The following is a 23618-nucleotide window of genomic DNA, read 5'->3' as shown; positions in this document are numbered from 1 at the left end:
CTCGGTTTTTTCAGGGTTAAGAAACAGGTAGTTTAGTGTCATCCAGGTTTTTATCTCCTTCACACAAGTACTAAGTCTGTCTATTTGATCGCTCTGATCGGGTTTCATTGATAAATATAGCTGAGTGTCATAGCAGTGGAAGTGAATGCCATGCTTTCTGATCATGTGATCTAACGGCAGCATGTAAACACAATTGAACCGAGTACTGACCCCTGAGGCATGCCGTAAGTTAGGCTTCAAAAATACTTTACAGATGTACACAACCGGTCCGTTTTTTCACACTTTTGTTTTTTTGACCATGCTGTCTCACATTCGCACCGGCGCCTGCAGAGTTTACTTTATTTTTACCCTATTTTTTTAAGTGATACAAATGCAGTCGCAGATGAGACGAAGCCTGACATATTCCACCTTTACATCTCCGTCTTTGTCATCTTTGTCCAGTTGAACTCGCAGAGAGCTGTGGACCTGTTGGCCGAAGCCTCGAAGTCCCTGTCCGAGGCCTCCAGTTTGTGTCTGCAGAACCAGCTGTGTCCGGCGCTCCTGTCCGAGGTCTGCCTGAACATGGTGGAGACTCACGGCCTGACTGACCCCAGCGTCACAGGGCAGTACCTGGCTCTGCTGCAGGTGCGTCACTGTCACGCAGCTTAACCCAGGACGGATTTAAGTCACACGCTTTCATCTTCGTTTTATAATGACGTCTTTTCCTTCTTCCATTCCTTCCTTTTTCTTGCCAGATCTTTCCTCCGCATCATATTTCCATCATATAATTGTTACATTCTTAACATTTGAAATCATCTCTAGTATAGAATAGATACAGCGTTTATGTAAGGTTTCTGCAATCGTGTTCTTCAAGAAACTCAATACAGTTGGAAAACCAAACAAGAAAAAGATAACGCTATTTAAAAGGCTTTTATGATGAAGTCTGTTGGAATGTGATGATGAAGTAGCTCTCAGGAGAAGGTCAGGAGAAGGTCAGGACCAGGGTCACGTTATCTAGAGGAATGAGGTCTGATCTGGACAGAGCAGGACAAGGAGCCGCTGTCAGTTTAATCTTCCTCTGATTTAACATTCTTATCACACACTTCAGACGTCCATTCACTTTATTTGTAGTGCACATTTTATAAACAAGACTTGTTTATATTGAGATAACACAAAGGTTCTCCATGTGAAATTTCCTTTTTTTTTAATTATTATTGTTTATTTTTATAAGTGAATTTATGCAATTATATGAAAAGGGCAGAATGTATTTACCGGTAATATTTACTTAAAGTTCTAAATTAGCTTTGTTTTAATCTTGGTTTTGTTAATGTAATTTTATGACTGGTAAATGAAGGCATGCGCATTTTAGTTTCAATATCATTTAAATACAACTGAAATTATTGTGTTAAAAAGTGTATTGAAATATAGCAATAATAATTCCCGTTTTTAAATTATAATTTTTATTTTTTTTTTTAAATCAAGAGAATGTTTGCTTTTTATATGGAAAGGGCAGATTTAATTTACCGGTATTATTTACTTAAAGTTCTAAATTAGCTTTGTTTTAATCTTGGTTTTGTTAATGTAATTTTATGACCGGTAAATGAAGGCATGCGCATTTTAGTTTCAATATCATTTAAATACAACTGAAATTATTGTGTTAAAAAGTGTATTGAAATATAGCAATAATAATTCCCGTTTTTAAATTATATATATATATTTTTTTTTAAATCAAGAGAATGTTTGCTTTTTATATGGAAAGGGCAGATTTAATTTACCGGTATTATTTACTTAAAGTTCTAAATTAGCTTTGATTTAGTCTTGGAAGGCATGCACACTTTTGTTTCAGTACAATTTAAATACAACTGAAATTATTGTGTCATAAAAGTATTAGAATATTGCAATACTATCCATATCACGGTACCATATCTCTTCTTGCCTTTTCTGTTCATTCTGCCGCTTCACATTCCCATTTTTTGCTTCTCTCCAGACTTGCCAGTCCGTCGGCCTCATGTCCAAGGTCCTGACCGCCGCCCGGAGCGACTCGCGGGACCCGCCCCTGTCCGGCGACGAGGGCCCCGCCGGCCCCCTGCAGGCAGCGCGGGCCACCGTCCGCTCCGGCTCCAAGGTACCAGGCTCCCATCCCCACTCGTGAGTAATGAACGCTGTCACGTCTGGCCCTCTGCGCTCCCGGGATGGCACACGCAATGTTAAGGTCTTTGCCCCGAATGCACCGTGGGACGTTGAGGAATAGTGAGGGCGAGGTGTGGAAAACAAAAGGGGAATCATGATGTAACGGTGCAACATTTTTTGTAATGTGCAGGATTCACAGAAGGCAGGCTTAATGGTGTCTAGGCTAATGCTGTTGTAGTTTGGAAGTGAAGAGGTTTTCATCACGTCATATCTGTGCTTTATCGTGGAAAAGAAAAAGAAAAAACACATCTGAAGTAGAGCTAGGAGATATATCTTTAGACAAATATATATAATATCGCAATTGTAGTTTTGTAAATATGGAAAATTACAATATTAAGCGTAATGTCTATCATTAAAACTTTCCACATCTTGAGTATAAGTCGCACCGGCCAAAAAATGCATAATAGAGAAGAAAAAAACATATATAAGTCGCACTGGAGTATGAAATGTGGTTGCAAGTGTGAAAATAACAACTAATATCACATATAAGTATATATGTATAAAGTCGCACCCCGGCACAAACTATGAAAAAAGGTGCGACTTATAGTCCGGAAACTACGGTATTAGAATTACCTCAAAAAGAGAGGCTTTTAGCCTTTCTTTGCCCCTAATTTGAAGGTTTCTTCTTCAGTTGGAATCTATTATTTAACCATTTTTAACCTGTGAACTATCACCAGACTCATTTTGATCATTCTTACAAACAAAAACCTTCACTACAAAGCTATGTACCGTATTCTCCGGACTATAAGTCGCACCTTTTTTCATAGCTTTTGCCGGGGTGCAACTTATACTCCAGTGCGACTTTTATATATGTTTTTTTCTTCTCTATTATGCATTTTTTGGCTGGTGCAACTTGCAAAATAACTTGTGTTTTTATGTTCGACTAGGCCAAACCTCCCTGTTTCCTGCAGTAGGGGCCGAACACTAAACCAATAATTAAGATAAATGATAATACTATTTTGTCAATAATGCACGGAATACAAAGGTGCCCAATGTATCAAAACCTAAAAGTTAAGAAGCTGAGGTAGTTTATTTTGGATTCTGTTCACTCTCTGTGTCTCTTGTTCTATGTGATTTGTTTATCCCTTTGGTTTATAACTGACGGAGACGAAAAAGGCAAACCAAATCCTCCAGACGTGGCCGATCAGATACAGGAAGTGCTTTGGAATACGTAATAGCGTTTGTGTTTTATCCTGAAGTCAATCTCACCTCTTCCATATTCAGTTCCCTGTCCCGGCCTTCACCCACTTGTCCGTAAACCCCAGTCACCTGACCTTCCTCTCCGAGCTCCCGCCCAACGTGAAGCTGCTCCTGCTGCAGCACTCCGAGGACAGGTGATGCGCTCTATTATCTTTACATTCTCATCTGCTTTGCACCTATGCGGCTATAAATACTTCCCCGCCGCGCGCTCCCTGTCACCGCGGTGATGTACGAGTGTGCATAAGGACGTACAAAGCACGTTCAGGACGTCTGTGACCGGACGCGAGGGGCTGCTCTTCTAACTCCGAGCGCTTCTCTTTTTACAGGAAAGAACTTTATGGGGCTTTTTATGAAGTGAAATCTCAGGGAAATCAAAAAGGGAAGACGACTCACACTAAAGGTCAGAGGTGTTCGTTATTTACTAGAACATAAATATCCCACGTTTATTGTTCTCCAATTTACCGCCCGAGTAAGTTTGTGTCCCAAAAGAGTTCAAATTCTTCTCCCTGTGCTGTAAATACGACAGATTATGCTTTTTTGAGACGTTTAAAAGTGCGTTTGATATTGATCCAAAACGTCCACTCACTTTGTCGGCCTCTTCGCTGGAAAAAGCGGTTGATTTTATTTTTTTTTTGTTTACGCTTTTCTCAAAAGAAAAGGAAAATCAAAGGCCAACTTTGGACCCCGATTCTCCATTTCTTTTACCTCGAAACTGTATATTCCCTGGTAGTCAGCATTTACGTCGCATTAAATGAAGTCGGCCCAGCGTTTTTCCCCTCAGGGCAGCCACGAGTTCAGGTTTAATGAAGGAAAAGGAAGAATAACCACCTCGAAGTGCCAACTGAATAACTTTGTTCTGCCTCGGCTCTGAACCTCGACCCTTAGATATTAAGATGGACTACCTGCGCTTTGTCTGACCTTTCCCCTTCCTGAACGAGGCGCACAAATGCTTGGATCTCGAGTCGTTACGCGAGGATAAAAAGGGAAAAGACAAGGCGCGAAAAACAAGCTCGGACACGGACGCGAGACTGCGGTCGGAGCTCGCGGGGACCAATTACGAGCCCGCAGCGCCGTACCGAGCGCGCCGTTGTCGAGCGTGTCAATCACTGTCGTTTCCCAGGCCCGACGTGCGCGAAGGTCGCCAAGGTCCCCGTCCGCCCCGAGACTCTGCTGACCCTGCTGGAGCGCGTCCGGACGCTGGGCCGGGAGACCAGGTGGGTCCGGCTGGAGGAGGCCCGCCGCCGGACAGCCGAGGGCGGGACGGACGCTTCTCTGGAGGTGCGGCCTTGTGTAACGTCGCCGTTGTTTTGATCGTTTTTGACCCGTGTTTGCAGTTCGGTTCAGCACAGATAATGTACAGACAGACAAAGGTACGATCAAATGCAGCAGCACAGATTAAGACAAAAGCAAGGGTACATTATTGAAGCAGTCTCTGAGGGTTTTAGTTTGGATTTAATAGGCGTTTAAGGAGAAGAGATTTGTCCATTTCCAGGCTTTCAGTAACATGAGAATTGGAACCAAGGGTTAGGGTTAGGGTTATAATGGGCTGGACCAAGACTAGACCAAAACTAAACCAGGAAAAAAATCACGTCAAAATCAGGACAAAGCCGCGGAAAAACCAGTGCCAAACCAGGTGTTATGAAATCGATGCCTGAAGTATGATCGATGCTGAAAACATTACTGTATTTTCCGGACTATAAGTCGCACCGGACTATAAGTCGCCAAAAAATGCATAATAGAGAAGAAAAAAACATATATAAGTCGCACTGGAGTATGAAATGCGGTTGCAAGTGTGAAAATAACAAATAATATCACATATAAGTCACTCTGGAGTATAAGTATATAATTATAAATATAAGTATAATTCTCACTCCGGCACTACTCCGGTACTCTTTATTGAATGTAAAGAAGAAAAACCAAACATTTGAATCCACACCACTCGACTGCTGCTGAAACAAGTGCGAGGAAGTCAGATTACGCCGGCATGCACCAAGCGGAAATGATCGATGTTAGAGGAACGCAAAGAGAAGAGGCGGAGTCACCGGGGGTCATTCGGGCTCCGCACCACTCGAGACTGAACAGATTTCCATCTCTTCCTTTCACCAGAGCTCGGCGGCGGAGCGAGAGCTGGCGTCTCTCTTCGGGGAGCTGCTGCGACAAATGGAAGCCTATCTGGATCCGCTCCTCTCGCAGTTCGACTTCTCCGGCTTCAGGCACGTCGCCACAAAACCAATTCAATTTAGATCTCGAGGCCTGAAGAATCGTGGGGAGTTTTGATATTCGGGGGTTTCACTCTTTGTCTACAGCCACGGTTTGAATTCTCTGTAGTTAAGATCACAAAAAAAGAGACATGTGAAGCTGCTCGTGTCTCAGAAATGGCCTCATATGAAACAAGTAAAGGTTTTTAACTCAATAAACTCTTAAGACTGTTGGGAGAGACAAGTATGTGTGCAAAGAGATGGCCTGAAACCTTTGATTAGTTTGTGGCTAGTTTAGATTTGACTTGAGTACAACCTGGTCACATCCAAAGCATTAAAGGACACATATTACGTTAAATTGACCATGTTATAACATTGTTCTCACGCATACTTGAGGTCATTTTCAGCGTCATTCACACGTGTCTACAGCTTCATTCACACTCCAGTTTAATAAGTCCACTCCTCTCTGAGCCTCAGACGGACACGTAGTTCTAAATCTCCCAGACTTGTGATCCGGAGGTCTCCTGGGCGTTTTGTGTGGTCCTTAAACCATTGCCACACTCGTTCTGAGCATTTCTGCCATCAAACCGTGCAAAGTGTGCTTGTCGCTGACCAAGTTCTGAATCACGAGACTATACATTCCGTGTCTTTACTCTAGGCCCGTGGCAGCAGCTCCAGAGCCGCCTCGGCCCAAAGACAAAGAGGAGAAGACCAGCTCAGGTACAACTGCGACAGAGCCTCATCAAGCAAAGAAAAGTTTTAAATAAGATTACTTGTGAAAAGTGCACAAAGAAATAGATTTATTAACCCGGTGTTGAAACGTTAATCTATTCAGTTCCATTTTGAAGAGATTCCTGAGAGAGAAAAGCTCAAAGTTGGCTTCTTCTTCAGACTATATGCAACTATCTTCTGTCAATTTGAACTTAAGAACACTGTGACTGTGTTCTTAAGACGGTTCGCTCCACTTTTGTCTTGGCCTGAATAAGAAAAAGGACCAACGTTGTACATCTCTCGTGACGCGTTCCCTTCCCGCCTTCGTGCAGCCGCGTTCCCAGGCGAGTCGGGCGAGTCTCTGGTGCTTCTGGCCGATCAGACGCTGCTGCTCTTCCCCCTGGAGGCTCTGCCGGCGCTGCAGGAGGACGGCCTGACGTCTGTGTCCCGGGACTTCTCTCTCCAGCTCCTCCACAGACGCCTGCAGGAGTCGCAGAAAGGTACGGCGCTCTGTCATGCGTCAGAGCAGAAACGTGTTGTCCTTTTGTACGGCCGCGCAGCACAATGAAAGCACTGCAATGTTAGTATTCCTTTGCATGTGCATTTAGAAAAAAACATTATAGATATGAAAGAAAAGGTGAAATTTGCTGCGTAAATCTGCTGTGTTTGATATTTAAGATGTGACTGTGGGATGTAAACGGAGCAAATGTTTGGGTAAATGAATATATGTGTTGTACAATTATTATCTCACAAAAATAATGACTTTAGAGTGACAGATGTAGGTCTTTTAGAAGCAACAATAGCTGATAAATATGAACAGATTCATCCTGGGATCCAGCAGACACACTTCTCTAAAACTTTACAAACGGGTCACCACTCGAGCCAAACTCAGGCAGAACTGTGCAATCTGATGTGTTTATTTCAGTAAAAGAGCTCATTGGTCATTTATCATTTAGAACTAAATCAAACTTCGCTCATCTCTAGATTAACAACATTTTGTACTTTGAATTATTTTCTGTCCCTTCTGATATTTTTCACAGCCATGATTGTTTTGGACCATGCCTGTCCCTGATTGGCTAATCCACCTGCTCAATACGCAAATCCAATCTTATTTGAATTGAACTGAGGGTTTTATTTCATTGTAAAACCTAAAATGTTTGATTGATGACTGCAAAGTTGCATTTTTCTTCTCCAAACAACGACTGTAAAAAGCACTATTGTTTGGCATTCTGTACTTTACGTCCTAAAGTCTTCAGACTATAACTGCTGGACTAATGAAGTTTGACATGTGATGAGTTCTTTGGATGTATCACTCACCTGGATGTCTTATGAGCTTCATCATATCCCTCGTGGATTGACTGTGTGCGCCTCATCACTCATGGACACGGCTGTGGAGAGCCACGCCCACAACCAGCAGTTATACTCTGGATGTATTACTGAAAAGTACCACTCATGGATGTATTCCTTACACGGCTGGCTTCACCGTGTTCCGTACTTGCTGCAGTCGTCTTAAACTGTAAACATTCAATCATCCTAAGGGCTCCACTGCATAATAAGCAGCCTAACCCTTTTAATAGCTAATAACATGTAATTAACTCTTCTACTCGTCTCCGTGGGAGCCACTTTTGAACCATTTGAGTGACATTTGTGGTTGTTTTTGTGCTTCACTGGGCGACTGAATTTAAAGGGTTTTGGTTTGTAACAATAACTCACCTTTCAAGTTCTTTTGATCTTTGTATGATTTCAAAAAAAGTTAGTACCGTATTTTCCGGATTATAATATATGCACCTTTTTCATATTTTTGGCCTGGGTGAGATTTATACTCCAGAGCGACTTAAAGGCGCAAGGGACGATTTTTCGGCGATTTGAGAACGCAGGCGGAAGTGCACATGCCACTCCCCCGTGCACATGCCACTCCCCCGTACACATGCCACTCCCCCGTGCACATGCCACTCCCTCGTGCACATGCCACTCCCTCGTGCACATGCCACTCCCTCGTGCACATGCCACTCCCTCGTGCACATGCCACTCCCTCGTGCGGACACGTGCGTTTGTTTATTAGCGCGACGGATCGCATCTCTCGTCTCCCGTAGATTTCTGTCTCTTATGAGTCAGCTCGAACAGTCTTTCTCCGTCTTCATTTTGCCCCGTATAATATCATAATATAGTTCCCACTGAGGGAACTATATTATGATAGATCCATGCACTTAGACATGCGGAACCGTGCTGCTCTCAGGGGACGAGGCAGGTGCGTTCTATGATTGATACGTGGCAGGACTAATCGCCCGTCCACGCCACGAGGAAATAAGACTCAGGTTTTGGGCAAAAAAAATCGTCCATTCAACCTTTAATTGTGATATTATTTGTTATTGTCACACTGACAACCACAAGAGGGCTCTACGCGACGCAGAAGAAGAATCTGCACTTCCTCTGGAGTTTGTGGAGTTGTTTAGAAGTGACACAGAGGAAGAAGAATTCAATGGCTTTAGTGATTTGGGGTAAAACTGATGCTTTGGTAAACTTGTTAGCATGTTCTTTATGCTATAGTTATCTGAATAACTGTTCATATGTTACGTTAACATACCAGACACTTACCACAGTTCTGTCTGTGCCTCATGTAGCTGAAGGTGTTAGCGTTAGCATACGTCATGTAGCTGAAGGTGTTAGCGTTAGCATACGTACACCTATTCACCATGTTCTCTCATCTGTTGTTATTTTAAACTGCATTTCAAGATGAAATGTCTGTTCTTGGTCTTGGATTTTAACAAATACATTTCCCCAGACTAAACTCCAGTGCGACTTATATATGTTTTTTCTTTCCTATTATGTATTTTTTGGCTGGTGCGACTTGTAATCCGAAAAATACGGTATATATTTCTCTCAGAACAGTAAGATACTTTAACAGTCAGAAAACCAATATAGCTCCGTCCAGTGATCTATTAATAAACATGGCGAGGGCCTGTGCCATATTACATACCTGATCTTATTCCCTTTAAATAATGTCTTACACTTACCAAAGCGTCTCACAGCCCGGGTTTAGGAGCAAAGGCAGCCATGCAGACAAATGGAATCCGTCCGAGAAGAGAAAGGTCATTTCACATCCCGCCGGCGTGCGCAGGCTCACGCCGACATCCGTGAACGCTGCAGCCGTCCGGATTACGGGCCGTCCACCGCCGCCGCCGCGTTACCGCAAGGACAATTCACTGCCCGACACAGGCCTGATTGGTCCAGGGCGCGGGTCAGCAGTGCTTTAAGACCAACTGCATGACCGGAGCTGAAAAGCGTCACAGCCGTTCTCACAGGGTTACGATTGTTTATCACTGTTACCATAGAGACTAGCCACTTAAATCAGTTGGTTGGATTACTGTAATGGTGTGATGGCATTGGCTGCAGTTGATCCAAAATACGTAACATCATCTGATCATATGCAAAAAGCAGAAGTTAAATGTGTCCTTCTACATGTGAGGTCGGACCTTTTCACAGCTGATGAACTCTTACCTAGGAGAATGTTCTGAATGGCTCTGAATGTCCTTCTCACTCGTCACCCCCAGTATTACTTCCATCCTTCCCGTCTCATCAAACCCACAGACCAGGTTTTTTTTTCACTGGTTGTGTTTTCTTTCTTGATTTGACTGAAAGAGAGACTGAAAATACTTCCCCACCGCCGTAGATCTGCGTTTGGATCTAAACATGGCTGAACTCGTCGTGACCTCGTGTTTGTCCCTTTGAGTTTGCGTTCGAGCTCATCCCGAGTGTAAAGCCGTTCGACGCCGTTTGCTTTTCTGCAGAAACGATGCCCCTGTCCTCGGGAAAAAGCGCGCGCATTTTTGGGAAACGAAATGAGAAGAGCGAGAAAGCTGCGACATCTTTGCCTTTTTAAAGGTTGAATCATTTGCATAACCCGTGTGATTGTTTAAAGGTTATGGTTAACTCGACCCAGAATGACCCCGTGTCTGGGTGTGCTTCCTGCGCCCGCTGCTCAGGCAACAACTGTGAGGAAACATAACTTTGAATACATCTTTTTGTGATTTCTGCTTCTCAAGAACAATCCTTTTTCTATCCCACAATTACCATAACTCTGACGTCCACGCTTTACCATTGTGTCAGGAAGATGCAGTGCCCCGGCGCACATTTGAAGGGCCGATCTGTTATTCTGCCCGTGTTTATCATGTACAGAACAACACAACACAAATTAGCACCGAACATAAAGTCGTCCAGATCGGAACTGTTTGGTTTGTTCATATGTCTAACAGTGGGTGAGTGATGTATTGACTCTGTGACAGGCTCTATACGGTATATGAATGAAGTTATTTGAGCAGAACCTAATTTTCTGTCAAGTTCTGTCAAGAGACTATGGTATATTTAACAGAATGTGTTGAATGTGGAATGGTTGGTCAGATGAGTTACAATCGGTTTATGCCAGCGTACGTCACACGTCAATGAGAGAATTCAACTGCGACATGTCGTAACGAGCGTTTACTCTTTGTGTTCACGAATGTTGCCTGAAAAGTGTCGCTTTTTGCCACTCTCACTGTGCAGTCGGCGCAGATGGACTTTGAGCGGCTTTTCCTCGGCTTTACACGAGTTTACATTTATTCACGTGTTTGGCTTGAACCGATATTATGTGTCTTGGCCAGTGTTAATTGAAGAGAAGCTGGCTTAGTGTACAGGGACATCTGTGCAGGGTACGGGCTGGAAACACCAAGGTCAAAGTGGGAAACACCCCCAAAGGTGGTAGAGAATGACCGAGCCAGGATCTTGTGGGACTTACAGACTGAGAATGGTCACGGCGAACCAAGCAGACATTGAGGTGGTGGATAAACAGCAGAGGAAAGCGTCAATGTGGTGGTTATGGCAATATCAGGAAAAAAGAACACGAGAAACTGGAGAAATACAAAGGGCCTCGCAGAAGAGCTGGGGAAGGCGTGGAAGCTGAAGGCCAAAGTGGGGCCCGGGGTCATCGCAGCACCCCCCCCAAACTGGAGGAGGGGCTACAGATCCCTGGAAAAACATCAGACCTCTCAGGGCCGTGCAGGAGCAGCAAAGATACTGCAGCTCTGTCGCTCATCTCAGGGTCTTGTGAATGTTGTGCACATACTGAGACAAGTTTGTTTTTGTTTTATTGGCAAATCCTTAATGTATGCACGCCTTATTTGATTTTATGTACTTTTCTATTGTTATTAATAATTGTTGTATGTTGCACGACGAAACTAATTCCTATGTTTGTGAATTTTGTCTGATTCTGGGTCTCTGTTAGAGGACTCAAGCTTAGAAAAAGGGACAAGACGACCGGTGCGTGAAGAGGAAGACCCCTCCATAGTTTCATGTTCAAATACTTTCCCTTGACGCCATCTTCATCATTTAAAATAAATTAAGATAACTGTTTTGCTTTTACCGCAATGTCATTTTGTGTAGAAAATCGACACACAAAATCATCATATTTTTGGAACTTAAAGTGACTGTCAATGCCTGTTCTGGCGTTCATTAACAGACAGAGCAAGTCGTGCAAAACTTCTTCAAACGGCCATAAATGTCACCGGGGTTGCAGACATAAAGTGTACTCCCCTACAAGCCGAACGTGGCGTAATCTACCTTCGCAAACAAGTGCGCGTATTAATTGTGCTTCCTGTTTGTGGCAGTTGAAGGTGACAACAAAAAGGAGACCAAAGGCGCCAAAGCCAAGGGAGATCAAAGCCAGGTCATCAAAGCGGTGAGTTCAGGAAATTAATCTTGGGTTGCCAGATACGCAGCGCAGTATTACTTTCACCTGCTGCGAGCGCCGGCCCCGTCTAACTTTCCCCCACGCACTTTTTCAATCAATTACATAATGTGTTTTTATAGCGATCCTCCCTTTATTTCCTACGACGCGCGGTTTACGTGGACGATATCGGCGATTTCATCAACTGTGTCTCTTTTTCACAGCGGCCGTTGGTCCCGCCCCCAAACACCGTCCCGGTCAACGCCAAATCCATCAAATGTATCTTTTTTGTCATTCTTTACTTTTGTTAATCTGCTTTGTTAATGTTGACATGATTTTTTAACTCTACGTCAAAGATGTGGTGGATCCTTTCAACGACGGTGTCTTTGGTGAGTTTGAACAATCGACGGGTGATTTCAGTCATGTATTTGTCATGACGGTGATGTTTTATGTTTGTCGTCCTGGCGGGGTCCATGGGAAAAGGTCGACTTCCGTAAATTGGACAAAAGCTGTGTGGGTTTTTTAGAGGGAATGCATTCTATCCCTCATCCAAGTAGCTCATTATGGCCTTATGAGTGAGCTCTGGATTAGATTATAGAAAGTCTTTAGTTTTGTGAAATTCTTCCACTCGACCTGGGACAATATTGAACTTTTGAGTCACAATTTCAATGACCAAAATAATCCGCTTTGCAATAATATCAAACAATTACCATGTCTTCCGGACTTTAAGTTTATAGTTTGGGCCGGGGTGCGATTTATATTTATACTTATACGACTTATACTCCGGAGCTACTTATATGTGATATTATTTGTTATTTTCACACTTGCAACCGCATTTCATACTCCAGTGCGTAATATGCATTTTTTGGCTGGTGCGACTTATAGAAAATAAGAAAATACGGCATTTAAATGACTGACTTACTTTTGCATTTTGATTTTGTGAATACATTCAACAACAATGTAGAGGAGAACATCGTGAATAAGTAGCGTTTCCTGCACAATTTGGCGGTTTGATGGCAGTTATCTTTGATCACAATGGTACAGTTTATGCAACAAGCGATCACGATAAATGACATGATTGTCCCATCTCGTCAAGATACGGCCTTTTAGTCGACTGATGGAAGCACAGGGCGTGGCTTTAGTCGAACAGTAGTCTACAGTCCTAAAAAGGATCATTAAGAGACTAAACAACGATACTATTGAAAGGTCCTGATACCGTTTAATCCACTAAATCATGTCCTCCCTTATCTGTCCCTGTCAGACTTGTTCTCCTGCATCTCGCGTCCTGACTCTGTTTGTTTACATCTCATGTCACTTCTGTGTGAGCAGGCGGCACCAGTTTATCCACGAGGATGAGGGAGATTTTGGAGACGCACGGCCAGCTCTCGGCCCATCTGTGGGAGGGCTTCATGGGCGGCACACGCAGACCCAGGTGAGTGTTCATGGGTGACACGTGCAGGCCCAGGTGAGCGTTCATGGGCGACACTCGCAGACCCAGGTGAGCGTTCATGGGTGACACTCGCAGACCCAGGTGAGTGTTCATGGGTGACACGTGCAGGCCCAGGTGAGCGTTCATGGGCGACACTCGCAGACCCAGGTGAGCGTTCATGGGTGACACTCGCAGACCCAGGTGAGTGTTCATGGGTGACACGTGCAGACCCAGGTGAGCGTTCATGGGTGACACGTGCAGACCCAGGTGAGCGTTCATGGGCGACACTCGCAGGCCCAGGTGAGTGTTCATGGGTGACACTCGCAGGCCCAGGTGAGCGTTCATGGGTGACACGTGCAGACCCAGGTGAGCGTTCATGGGCGGCACGTGCAGACCCAGGTGAGTGTTCATGGGCGACACTCGCAGGCCCAGGTGAGCGTTCATGGGTGACACGTGCAGACCCAGGTGAGTGTTCATGGGCGACACTCGCAGGCCCAGGTGAGCGTTCATGGGTGACACGTGCAGACCCAGGTGAGTGTTCATGGGCGGCACCTGCAGGCCCAGGTGAGCGTTCATGGGTGACACTCGCAGGCCCAGGTGAGCGTTCATGGGTGACACTCGCAGACCCAGGTGAGCGTTCATGGGCGGCACGTGCAGGCCCAGGTGAGCGTTCATGGGCGACACTCGCAGGCCCAGGTGAGTGTTCATGGGCGACACTCGCAGACCCAGGTGAGCGTTCATGGGCGGCACGTGCAGGCCCAGGTGAGCGTTCATGGGCGACACTCGCAGGCCCAGGTGAGTGTTCATGGGCGACACTCGCAGACCCAGGTGAGCGTTCATGGGCGGCACGTGCAGGCCCAGGTGAGCGTTCATGGGCGACACTCGCAGGCCCAGGTGAGTGTTCATGGGCGGCACGTGCAGACCCAGGTGAGCGTTCATGGGCGACACTCGCAGGCCCAGGTGAGCGTTCATGGGCGACACTCGCAGACCCAGATGAGCATTCATGGGTGACACTCGCAGGCCCAGGTGAGCGTTCATGGGTGACACGTGCAGACCCAGGTGAGCGTTCATGGGTGACACGTGCAGACCCAGGTGAGTGTTCATGGGCGGCACGTGCAGACCCAGGTGAGCGTTCATGGGTGACACTCGCAGGCCCAGGTGAGCGTTCATGGGTGACACGTGCAGACCCAGGTGAGCGTTCATGGGTGACACGTGCAGACCCAGGTGAGCGTTCATGGGTGACACGTGCAGACCCAGGTGAGTGTTCATGGGCGGCACGTGCAGATCCAGGTGAGCGTTCATGGGTGACACGTGCAGACCCAGGTGAGTGTTCATGGGCGGCACGTGCAGATCCAGGTGAGCGTTCATGGGCGACACTCGCAGGCCCAGGTGAGCGTTCATGGGCGACACTCGCAGACCCAGGTGAGTGTTCATGGGTGACACTCGCAGGCCCAGGTGAGTGTTCATGGGCGGCACGTGCAGATCCAGGTGAGCGTTCATGGGTGACACTCGCAGGCCCAGGTGAGCGTTCATGGGCGACACTCGCAGGCCCAGGTGAGTGTTCATGGGTGACACTCGCAGGCCCAGGTGAGCGTTCATGGGCGACACTCGCAGACCCAGGTATTTATTTTATTTATTGATCTATTTATTTTATTATTATTATTATTATAGATGATCAGCTAGTGTAGTCTAAATTAGATATATTTTCTTTCTAGTGGCTTTATGGATTTATTTGTCTTATTTCAAGCTGCCTTAACCAGTCGGAAATACAATGCAAAACATTGAATAATTTAAGTCTTGTTTTTTTAAATAATACATTACCTGCAGCTCATTTGAACACATTTGCAGTGTTCTACAAATACTGCACAATTACTTCTATTTGTATTGGAATATTTCAGCTTATTTGAGTCCAAAGTATAAGATGAGAGACATTTTATGACTCCATAACTAGATTTATTATATGACACAGGTCTTATTTTATCAAGTGTAGAAAACTGAACGCTAAATGTTATTTTTCATTTTCTTGTAGACTCTTTTTAGCATTTTTCTTTTGCACTGATAGTTTTTCTGTCTTTGTCTGAAGTGTGGCTGAAATGGAGCAGCTGCTGTCCAGATGCAGTGCCTTCATTTTCCTGGGGATGGAGCGCTTCATGGGGAACGTAACTCCAGCCAGAATATCAGCTCTCGACCTGTCGGGTAAAAACACAATAAAGCACGTAAAACGGTTCATCATTTGTCCTTAGATTTATGAGTTATCTAGCAAAGAGAAGGTAGCACTTAGTAGTAGTAATAGAACAAGGCAAGGCAGGTGCATTTGTAATTCAAAGTGCTTTAAGGAACAAAAAATAATTGCATGGGAAAAAGATATTAAGATAAGATAAGATATTCCTTTATCGTCCACACATGGGGAAATTTCATTGTTGCAACGCAGGTAGATACAGAGGAAAAGGACAGATAACTTATAGAAGAACTCTTATAAACAAAAACTCCTATAGACAAAACCTCTCATTTCCTAATAAGGAATGGAGGGGGGAAATAAAGATAAAATAAAATCAAAACATCCCGCATAAGACAAGAAAATACTAATAATAATAATGGTAAAATAAACACTATTTATATTTTTATTTTATTTATTTTGTTTATTTTATTTATTTTATTAAATTGTTCCATTCTAGAGAGTTTAAACTTTAAATGAGTATAATTCTCAGGTGAATATCGGCCAGATTTTAATTAAAAGCTGATGTTTTTCCATGTTCCATATCCACGCTGCTTTATTTTCCTGTAGTTAATAATAGAGTTTTAGTTACAGGGGACTAAAGATTTATTATAGTGGAAGGGGAAAGTGGTGCAAAACTGGCACAAGCTCTCAAAACATGACAGTATCTCCATCTGTCCATGTGATCCCAAAAACATGAAGTCTACTTACACAGAGAAGTATACTGTGTATGTATATATATATATATATATATATATATATATATATATATATATATATATATATATATATATATATATATATACTGTATGACTGTATACTTAAAAAGGCAGATTAAACTCATGATTCACTCTTAAATCTTCAGCTCATTCCATGCTTTCTTCCATAAAAATCCATTTAATCAGAAGTAAAAATAATAAGTCGACAAATGATGGTTGATGAAAACGCCATTGACCCATTAATTAAACTAAATGACTAATCGTTGACAGCTCTAGTTGTTACGTGGCTCTTTTGTTTATGATTATTTTTTGTCTCATATGATCAATAATTAACTAAATGAGTCTTTGATAACTCCTCTTTATTTTGAGTGGATTCCTTGTCCATCCAGGTCATTTATTCCCTCTTGTAATTAGTGCTTTTACCAGGCCACTTTAATAGAAAAACATAATCACATATTACACCGACCGATCCATTAGAAACAAATGACTCAGAGTTCACCCTCCAATTAGCTTTCATTCATTATTAAGTAACTGCTTTCATAATCAAGTCTTTGGCCTTCTTTCCTGCCATTTGCATGAGCCCTGACATTTAGTATGTAAAACGGAGGATACCAAAGCAGAGTAACCTTAGTGACCGGTACGAACGCACGAGTTACTCGGAAAACACATGCCGTTACCTTCAAATACACGTACTCCTCAGAAGTACACAACCCCGCAACGTAACAAGAGCTATTCCAAGTATAACGGGTCACGTCAGATTGATGATTATTCAAATATTATATAAGGTGCAGTACAATGTCGAGGGATTTGGAGCCTCCTGTCCGTTCACCGCCGATGCAAATGACACAAATTAGCCCCATCGAAACCCTGGAAGTGCGAAGTAGGAAGAGGAATTACATGGAAATAATGAATGACACGGACGGGGCTTGTTTTTGGATTATGTAACTGTAAATGTGGCCCGGATGCATCAGGTTCAAACTGCGACACGACTGTAGCGCTGCTGTAAAAAGGCATTTGATTATTACCGTATTTTCCGGACTGTAAGTCGCACCTTTTTTCATAGTTTTGATTTATACTCCAGAGTGACTTATATGTCCATCCATCCATCCATCTTCTGCCGCTTTATCCGGGGCCGGGTCGCGGGGGCAGCAGTCTGAGCAGGGACTCCCAGACCTCCTTCTCCCCAGACACTTCCTCCAACTCCTCTGGGGGGATCCCGAGGCGTTCCCAGGCCAGCCGAGAGACATAGTCTCTCCAGCGTGTCCTGGGTCTTCCCCGGGGCCTCTTCCCGGTGGGACATGCCTGAAACACCTCCCGAGGGAGGCGCCCAGGAGGCATCCGGAACAGATGCCCGAGCCACCTCAGCTGGCTCCTCTCGACGTGTAGGAGCAGCGGCTCTACTCCGAGCTCCCCCCGTGTGGCCGAGCTCCTCACCTTATCTCTAAGGGAGCGCCCAGCCACACGGCGGAGGAAACTCATTTCGACCGCTTGTATCCGCGATCTTGTTCTTTCGGTCACTACCCAAAGCTCATGACCATAGGTGAGGGTAGGAACGTAGACCGACCGGTAAATAGAGAGCTTTGCCTTTCGGCTCAGCTCCCTCTTTACCACAACAGTCCGATGCAGCGACTGCATCACTGCAGCCGCTGCACCGATCCGCCTGTCGATCTCACGCTCCATCCTTCCCTCACTCGTGAACAAGACCTGGAGATACTTGAACTCCTCCACTTGGGGCAAGGACACCCCACCCACCTGGAGAGGGCAAGCCACCTTTTTCCGGTCGAGAACCATGGCCTCGGATTTGGAGGTGCTGATTCTCATCCCAGCCGCTTCACACTCGGCTGCAAACCGTCCCAGTGCATGTTGCAGGTCCGGGTTTGATGGAGCCATCAGGACAACATCGTCTGCAAACAGCAGAGATGAGATCCTGTGGTCCCCAAACCGGACACCCTCCGACCCCCGACTGCGCCTAGAAATTCAGTCCATAAAAATTATGAACAGAACCGGTGACAAAGGGCAGCCCTGGCGGAGTCCAACATGCACTGGGAACAGGTCTGACTTACTGCCGGCAATGCGAACACAGCTCCTGCTCCGGTCATACAGGGACCGGACAGCCCTGAGCAAAGGGCCCCGGACCCCGTACTCCCAGAGCACCCCCCAAAGGACACCCCGAGGGACACGGTCGAAAGCCTTCTCCAGATCCACAAAGCACATGTGGACTGGTTGGGCAAACTCCCATGAACCCTCGAGCACCCGATGGAGGGTATAAAGCTGGTCCAGTGTTCCACGACCGGGACAAAAACCACTCTGCTCCTCCTGAATCCGAGGTTCGACTATCGGTCGGATTCTCCTCTCCAGTACCTTGGAATAGACCTTACCCGGGAGGCTGAGGAGTGTGATCCCTCTGTAGTTGGAACACACCCTCCGGTCCCCCTTCTTGAACAGAGGGACCACCACCCCGGTCTGCCAGTCCAGAGGCACGGTCCCCGAACGCCGCGCGATGTTGCAGAGACGTGTCAACCAAGACAGTCCTACAACATCCAGATACTTTAGGTACTCAGGGCGGATCTCATCCACCCCCGGAGCCCTGCCACCGAGGAGTTTGCGAACAACCTCAGTGACTTCAGCTTGGGTGATGGATGAGCCAGCCTCCAAGTCCCCGGTCTCTACTTCCTCTTTGGAAGACGTGACTGAGGGATTAAGGAGATCCTCAAAGTATTCCTTCCACCGTCCGACGACATCCCCAGTCGAGGTCAGCAGGCCTCCACCCGCACCGTAAACGGTGTTGGTGAGACACTGCTTCCCCCTCCTGAGGCGCCGGACGGTTTGCCAGAATTTCTTTGGTGCCGACCGATAGTCCTCCTCCATGGCCTCCCCGAACTCCTCCCAGGCCCGGGTTTTTGCCTCTGCGACAGCACGAGCCGCGGCTCGCTTGGCCTGCCGATACCCGTCGATGACCTCCGGAGACCTACAAGCCAGAGTGGCCTGATAGGCCTCCTTCTTCAGTCTGACGGCATCCCTTACTTCCGGTGTCCACCACCGGGTTCGGGGGTTGCCGCCACGACAGGCACCGGAGACCTTGCGACCACAGCTCCGAGCAGCCGCATCAACAATGGAGGCAGAGAACATGGTCCACTCGGACTCAATGTCCCCAGCCTCCCCCGGGACATGGGAGAAGCTCTCCCGGAGGTGCGAGTTGAATACCCTACTGACAGAGGGCTCCACTAGACGTTCCCAACAGACCCTCACAATGCGCTTGGGTCTGCCAAGTCTGTCCGGCTTCCTCCTCCGCCAGCGGATCCAACTCACCACCAGGTGGTGATCGGTTGACAACTCTGCCCCTCTCTTCACCCGAGTGTCCAAGACACGCGGCCGGAGGTCTGATGACACGACAACAAAGTCGATCATTGACCTCCGGCCTAGGGTGTCCTGGTGCCATGTGCACTGATGGACACCCTTGTGCTTGAACATGGTGTTCGTTATGGACAATCCGTGGCTAGCATAGAAGTCCAATAGCTGAACACCGCTCGGGTTCAGATCGGGGAAGCCGTTCTTCCCGATCACCCCTCTCCAGGTGTCACTGTCATTGCCCACGTGGGCGTTGAAGTCCCCCAGTAGAACAACGGAGTCCCCGGTCGGTGCACTGTCCAGTACCCCTCCCAAGGACTCCAAGAAGGCCGGGTACTCTGCACTGCTGTTCGGCCCGTAGGCCGCCACAACAGTGAGAGACCTGTCCCCCACCCGAAGGCGGAGGGGCGCGACCCTCTCGTTCACCGGGGTAAACTCCAACACGTGGCGGCTGAGCTGAGGGGCTATCAGCAAGCCCACACCAGCCCGCCGCCTCTCCCCGCGGGCAACACCAGAGAAGTGGAGCGTCCAGCCCCTCTCGAGGAGATGGGTTCCAGAGCCCAAACTGTGCGTGGAGGTGAGGCCGACTATATCTAGTCGGTATCGCTCAACCTCCCGCACAAGCTCAGGCTCTTTCCCCCCCAGCGAGGTGACATTCCATGTCCCCAGAGTTAGTCTCTGTGTCTGGAGATCTGGTCGCCGAGGCCCCTGCCGTCGACTGCCGCCCAGATCTCTCTGCACCGGCCCCTTATGGATCCTCCTGCGGGTGGTGGGCCCACGGGAGGGCGGCCCCACGTCGCTCTTTCGGGCTGTGCCCGGCCGGGCCCCGTGGGGTAAGACCCGGCCACCAGGCGCTCGCCATGGAGCACCCATCCCAGGCCTGGCTCCAGGATGGGGCCCCGGTGACGCCGATCCGGGCGACGTAAACTGCCTTGTTTGTGTTGTCATCATAGGGGGCTTCTGAACCGATCTTTGTCTGACCCGTCACCTAGGACCTGTTTGCCTTGGGAGACCCTACCAGGGGCTTGAAGCCCCCGACAACATAGCTCCCGGGATCATTCGGGCACTCAAACCCCTCCACCACGTTAAGGTGTCGGTTCAAGGAGAGGGTGACTTATATGTCATATGTGATGTTATTAATTATTTTCACACTGGCAACCACAAGAGTTTGTGGAGTTGTTTAGAAGTGACACAGAGGAAGAAGAATTCAATGGATTTAGTGATTTGGGGTAAAACTGATGCTTTGGTAAACTTGTTAGCATGTTCTTTATGCTATAGTTATCTGAATAACTGTTCATATGTTACGTTAACATACCAGACACTTACCACAGTTCTGTCTGTGCCTCATGTAGCTGAAGGTGTTAGCGTTAGCATACGTACACCTATTCACCATGTTTTATCAAATCCTTTTTCCCCAAAAATGCGACTTATACTGCAGTCTGATTTATACATGTTTTTTTTTTCTCTATTATGCATTTTTTGGCTGGTGCGACTTATAATTCTGAAAATACGGTATGTTTTTGGAATAGATTGGGAGCAGTAGTTAGATCGTGCTGGTGTCCTGGGCCCCTCTCCTCTCACGCAGACCTTTATGTGTACAGTATTTCAAGGATATTTAGCATGTCGTTTTTCCTCGTGACAGGGCAGAGCGGTGTCGAGATCGAACACGCCGCACACACAGGATTACTGTACAGCGGGGTAATACAGTGACTATGTTTCACAGTGCAGTTTATAAGCTTAAGCAACTCCCAGTACTAGTGAAACCGTGCAAATACTGATGCAAATGTGTAAAAACAAGAGAAAGTCTACTGAATCAGGCAATATTAAAAGCTCCTTTAAGAGGAAAGGACTTTAAAGGCGTCGAAATATGCCTGTGAGATTCAATTCAATGTATTTTTGTGTGTTGCTTGGGATGTGTTGTCACATTTGGTGCTGATGGATAAACAGCAGTGGAAAGTCATTGTGTTTGTGTTTGCTTGGAATGTTCCAAATAATGGCATTAAACTAATCTAATTTTCCTTTTTTTTGTCTTTCTGTTGCACATAATAATGATATAACGTATTATATAATGAACGTTTAAAATCCAAATTCTAAAACTAAACTTTAATGTGTCGTCTTTGGTCATCAATCTCTTTTTTTACTCTTTTCTTTCCCTTAAATAAGACCTTCATTTTTTTTTTACAATCTGTGCTCTCCAAACTGTTAAATTATTAGTTGAGGTCTTTATCTGGACTTTGTTGATGAACTTCCCTCTAATTCCCTTTCGCCTTTTGCTCCTTCTTCTGAGACATTTCTCGTCTACATTTCTTTCAGTGCTGTTGCGTGTGATTGACAGGAGGGCACTGGGTCTAAACGTTGCCCAAGGACAGACACATGTGCCACCTGTGTGCTAACGCTAACTATAGCCGTTGAGCGTCGGGCAGCGGGCGCGACCGGGCGACGAAAGATCAGTGTTTTCTAGGAAATGATAAGGGTCATGAAGTCACCATCTGCGCCCACAGCCTCATCGTAACTGACCTGATTAACATGCTCTGGACCAATCGCATTTGTGCGGATAAATTGGCTGATAATCCACAGTGGTTCAACTTTTTTATTTTCCATTTATTTTTTTTGTTTTTTAGTCGTCTTTTTTTGTGATGTTGCAGTGTGAAAGCTGCAGAATTCTTAAAAAAAAAATACTTATTTTTTAATGCAAGGAATTGGAGGTTTTTCCCTTGTAATATATTTCAAAATAATTTAAAAAATGACATTTAGAGTTTTCTGGCAGGCAAAAAAGACAAAATACTTTATAATTAGGTGCAGACAGTGTGCAGCGGTCTGATTTTGTCACACCAACTAAACTACCGTATTTTCGGATCTATACGCCACACCTTTTTTCATAGTTTTGACCGGGGTTCTACTTATACTTATATTTATACTTATATACTTATACTCCAGAGCGACTTGTATTGTATTGTATATGTAATATTATTTGTTATTTTCACACTTGCAACCGCATTTCATACTCCAGTGCGACTTATATATATTTTTTTTCTTCTCTATTATTCATTTTTTTTAGCTGGTGCGACTTATAGTCTGGAAAATACGGTACTTACAAGAGTAAGATGTTATTGTTATTTTATTGTTATCTTGGTTGTGATTAATCATTGCAGTACTACTTTTAATAACTACACCATACTAACCTTAGTAAAGCATGAATAAACTCTTAATTCATAATGAACAAAATATTAAGGCTTATTAAGTACTTAATTAAAGGGCTACGATAATGATCATGTAGTTACTAAGCATTCTAATTAAATCAAATAAATGCTGATTTGATGTTTCCATTGCATCTCTTACTTTGATCAAATATATTATACACACCCTCCCTGGGTGGGGAGTCCTTGCCCTCTCCAGGTGGGTGGGGAGTCCTTGCCCTCTCCAGGTGGGTGGGGAGTCCTTGCCCTCTCCAGGTGGGTGGGGAGTCCTTGCCCTCCCCAGGTGGGTGGGGAGTCCTTGCCCTCTCCAGGTGGGTGGGGAGTCCTTGCCCTCTCCAGGTGGGTGGGGAGTCCTTGCCCTCTCCAGGTGGGTGGGGAGTCCTTGCCCTCTCCAGGTGGGTGGGGAGTCCTTGTTCTCTCCAGGTGGGTGGGGAGTCCTTGCCCTCTCCAGGTGGGTGGGGAGTCCTTGCAATCTCCAGGTGGGTGGGGAGTCCTTGCCCCAAGTGGAGGAGTTCAAGTGTCTCGGGGTCTTGTTCACGAGTGAGGGAAGAATGGAGCGTGAGATTGACAGTTGGATCGGACTGTTGTGGTGAAGAAGGAGCTGAGTCGAGAGACAAAGCTCTGGATTTACCTGTCGGTCTACGTTCTGCCCTCACCTATGGTCATGAGCTTTGGGTAATGACCGAAAAGACATTTTCGAAATGAGTTTCCTCCGCCGGGTGGCTCGGCGCTCC

General features: G+C 45.9%; 1 protein-coding gene across 1 annotated transcript in view; it reads left to right on the top strand.

Annotated features, from left to right (window-relative positions):
• The window catches only part of cfap46 (cilia and flagella associated protein 46), a 108087-nt gene that overhangs the window by 78695 nt on the left and 5774 nt on the right, over positions 1-23618 (top strand). The window contains exons 42-54 of the mRNA XM_072436325.1: positions 442-624; positions 1967-2104; positions 3394-3503; positions 3696-3778; positions 4490-4647; positions 5476-5582; positions 6226-6287; positions 6611-6778; positions 11918-11988; positions 12201-12255; positions 12333-12365; positions 13306-13408; positions 15489-15601. Coding sequence (XP_072292426.1) covers positions 442-624; positions 1967-2104; positions 3394-3503; positions 3696-3778; positions 4490-4647; positions 5476-5582; positions 6226-6287; positions 6611-6778; positions 11918-11988; positions 12201-12255; positions 12333-12365; positions 13306-13408; positions 15489-15601 — 1384 coding nt within the window. The remainder of the gene's footprint in view (positions 1-441; positions 625-1966; positions 2105-3393; positions 3504-3695; positions 3779-4489; positions 4648-5475; positions 5583-6225; positions 6288-6610; positions 6779-11917; positions 11989-12200; positions 12256-12332; positions 12366-13305; positions 13409-15488; positions 15602-23618) is intronic.

This window comes from Eucyclogobius newberryi, unplaced genomic scaffold (assembly GCF_026437365.1).
Source record: "Eucyclogobius newberryi isolate DKJ021-1_F unplaced genomic scaffold, fEucNew1.0.hap1 SCAF_8, whole genome shotgun sequence".
NCBI classification, from domain to species: domain Eukaryota; kingdom Metazoa; phylum Chordata; class Actinopteri; order Gobiiformes; family Gobiidae; genus Eucyclogobius; species Eucyclogobius newberryi.
The sequence above is the reverse complement of the archived record's forward strand: the minus strand, read 5'-3'. Positions and strand labels throughout refer to the sequence as shown.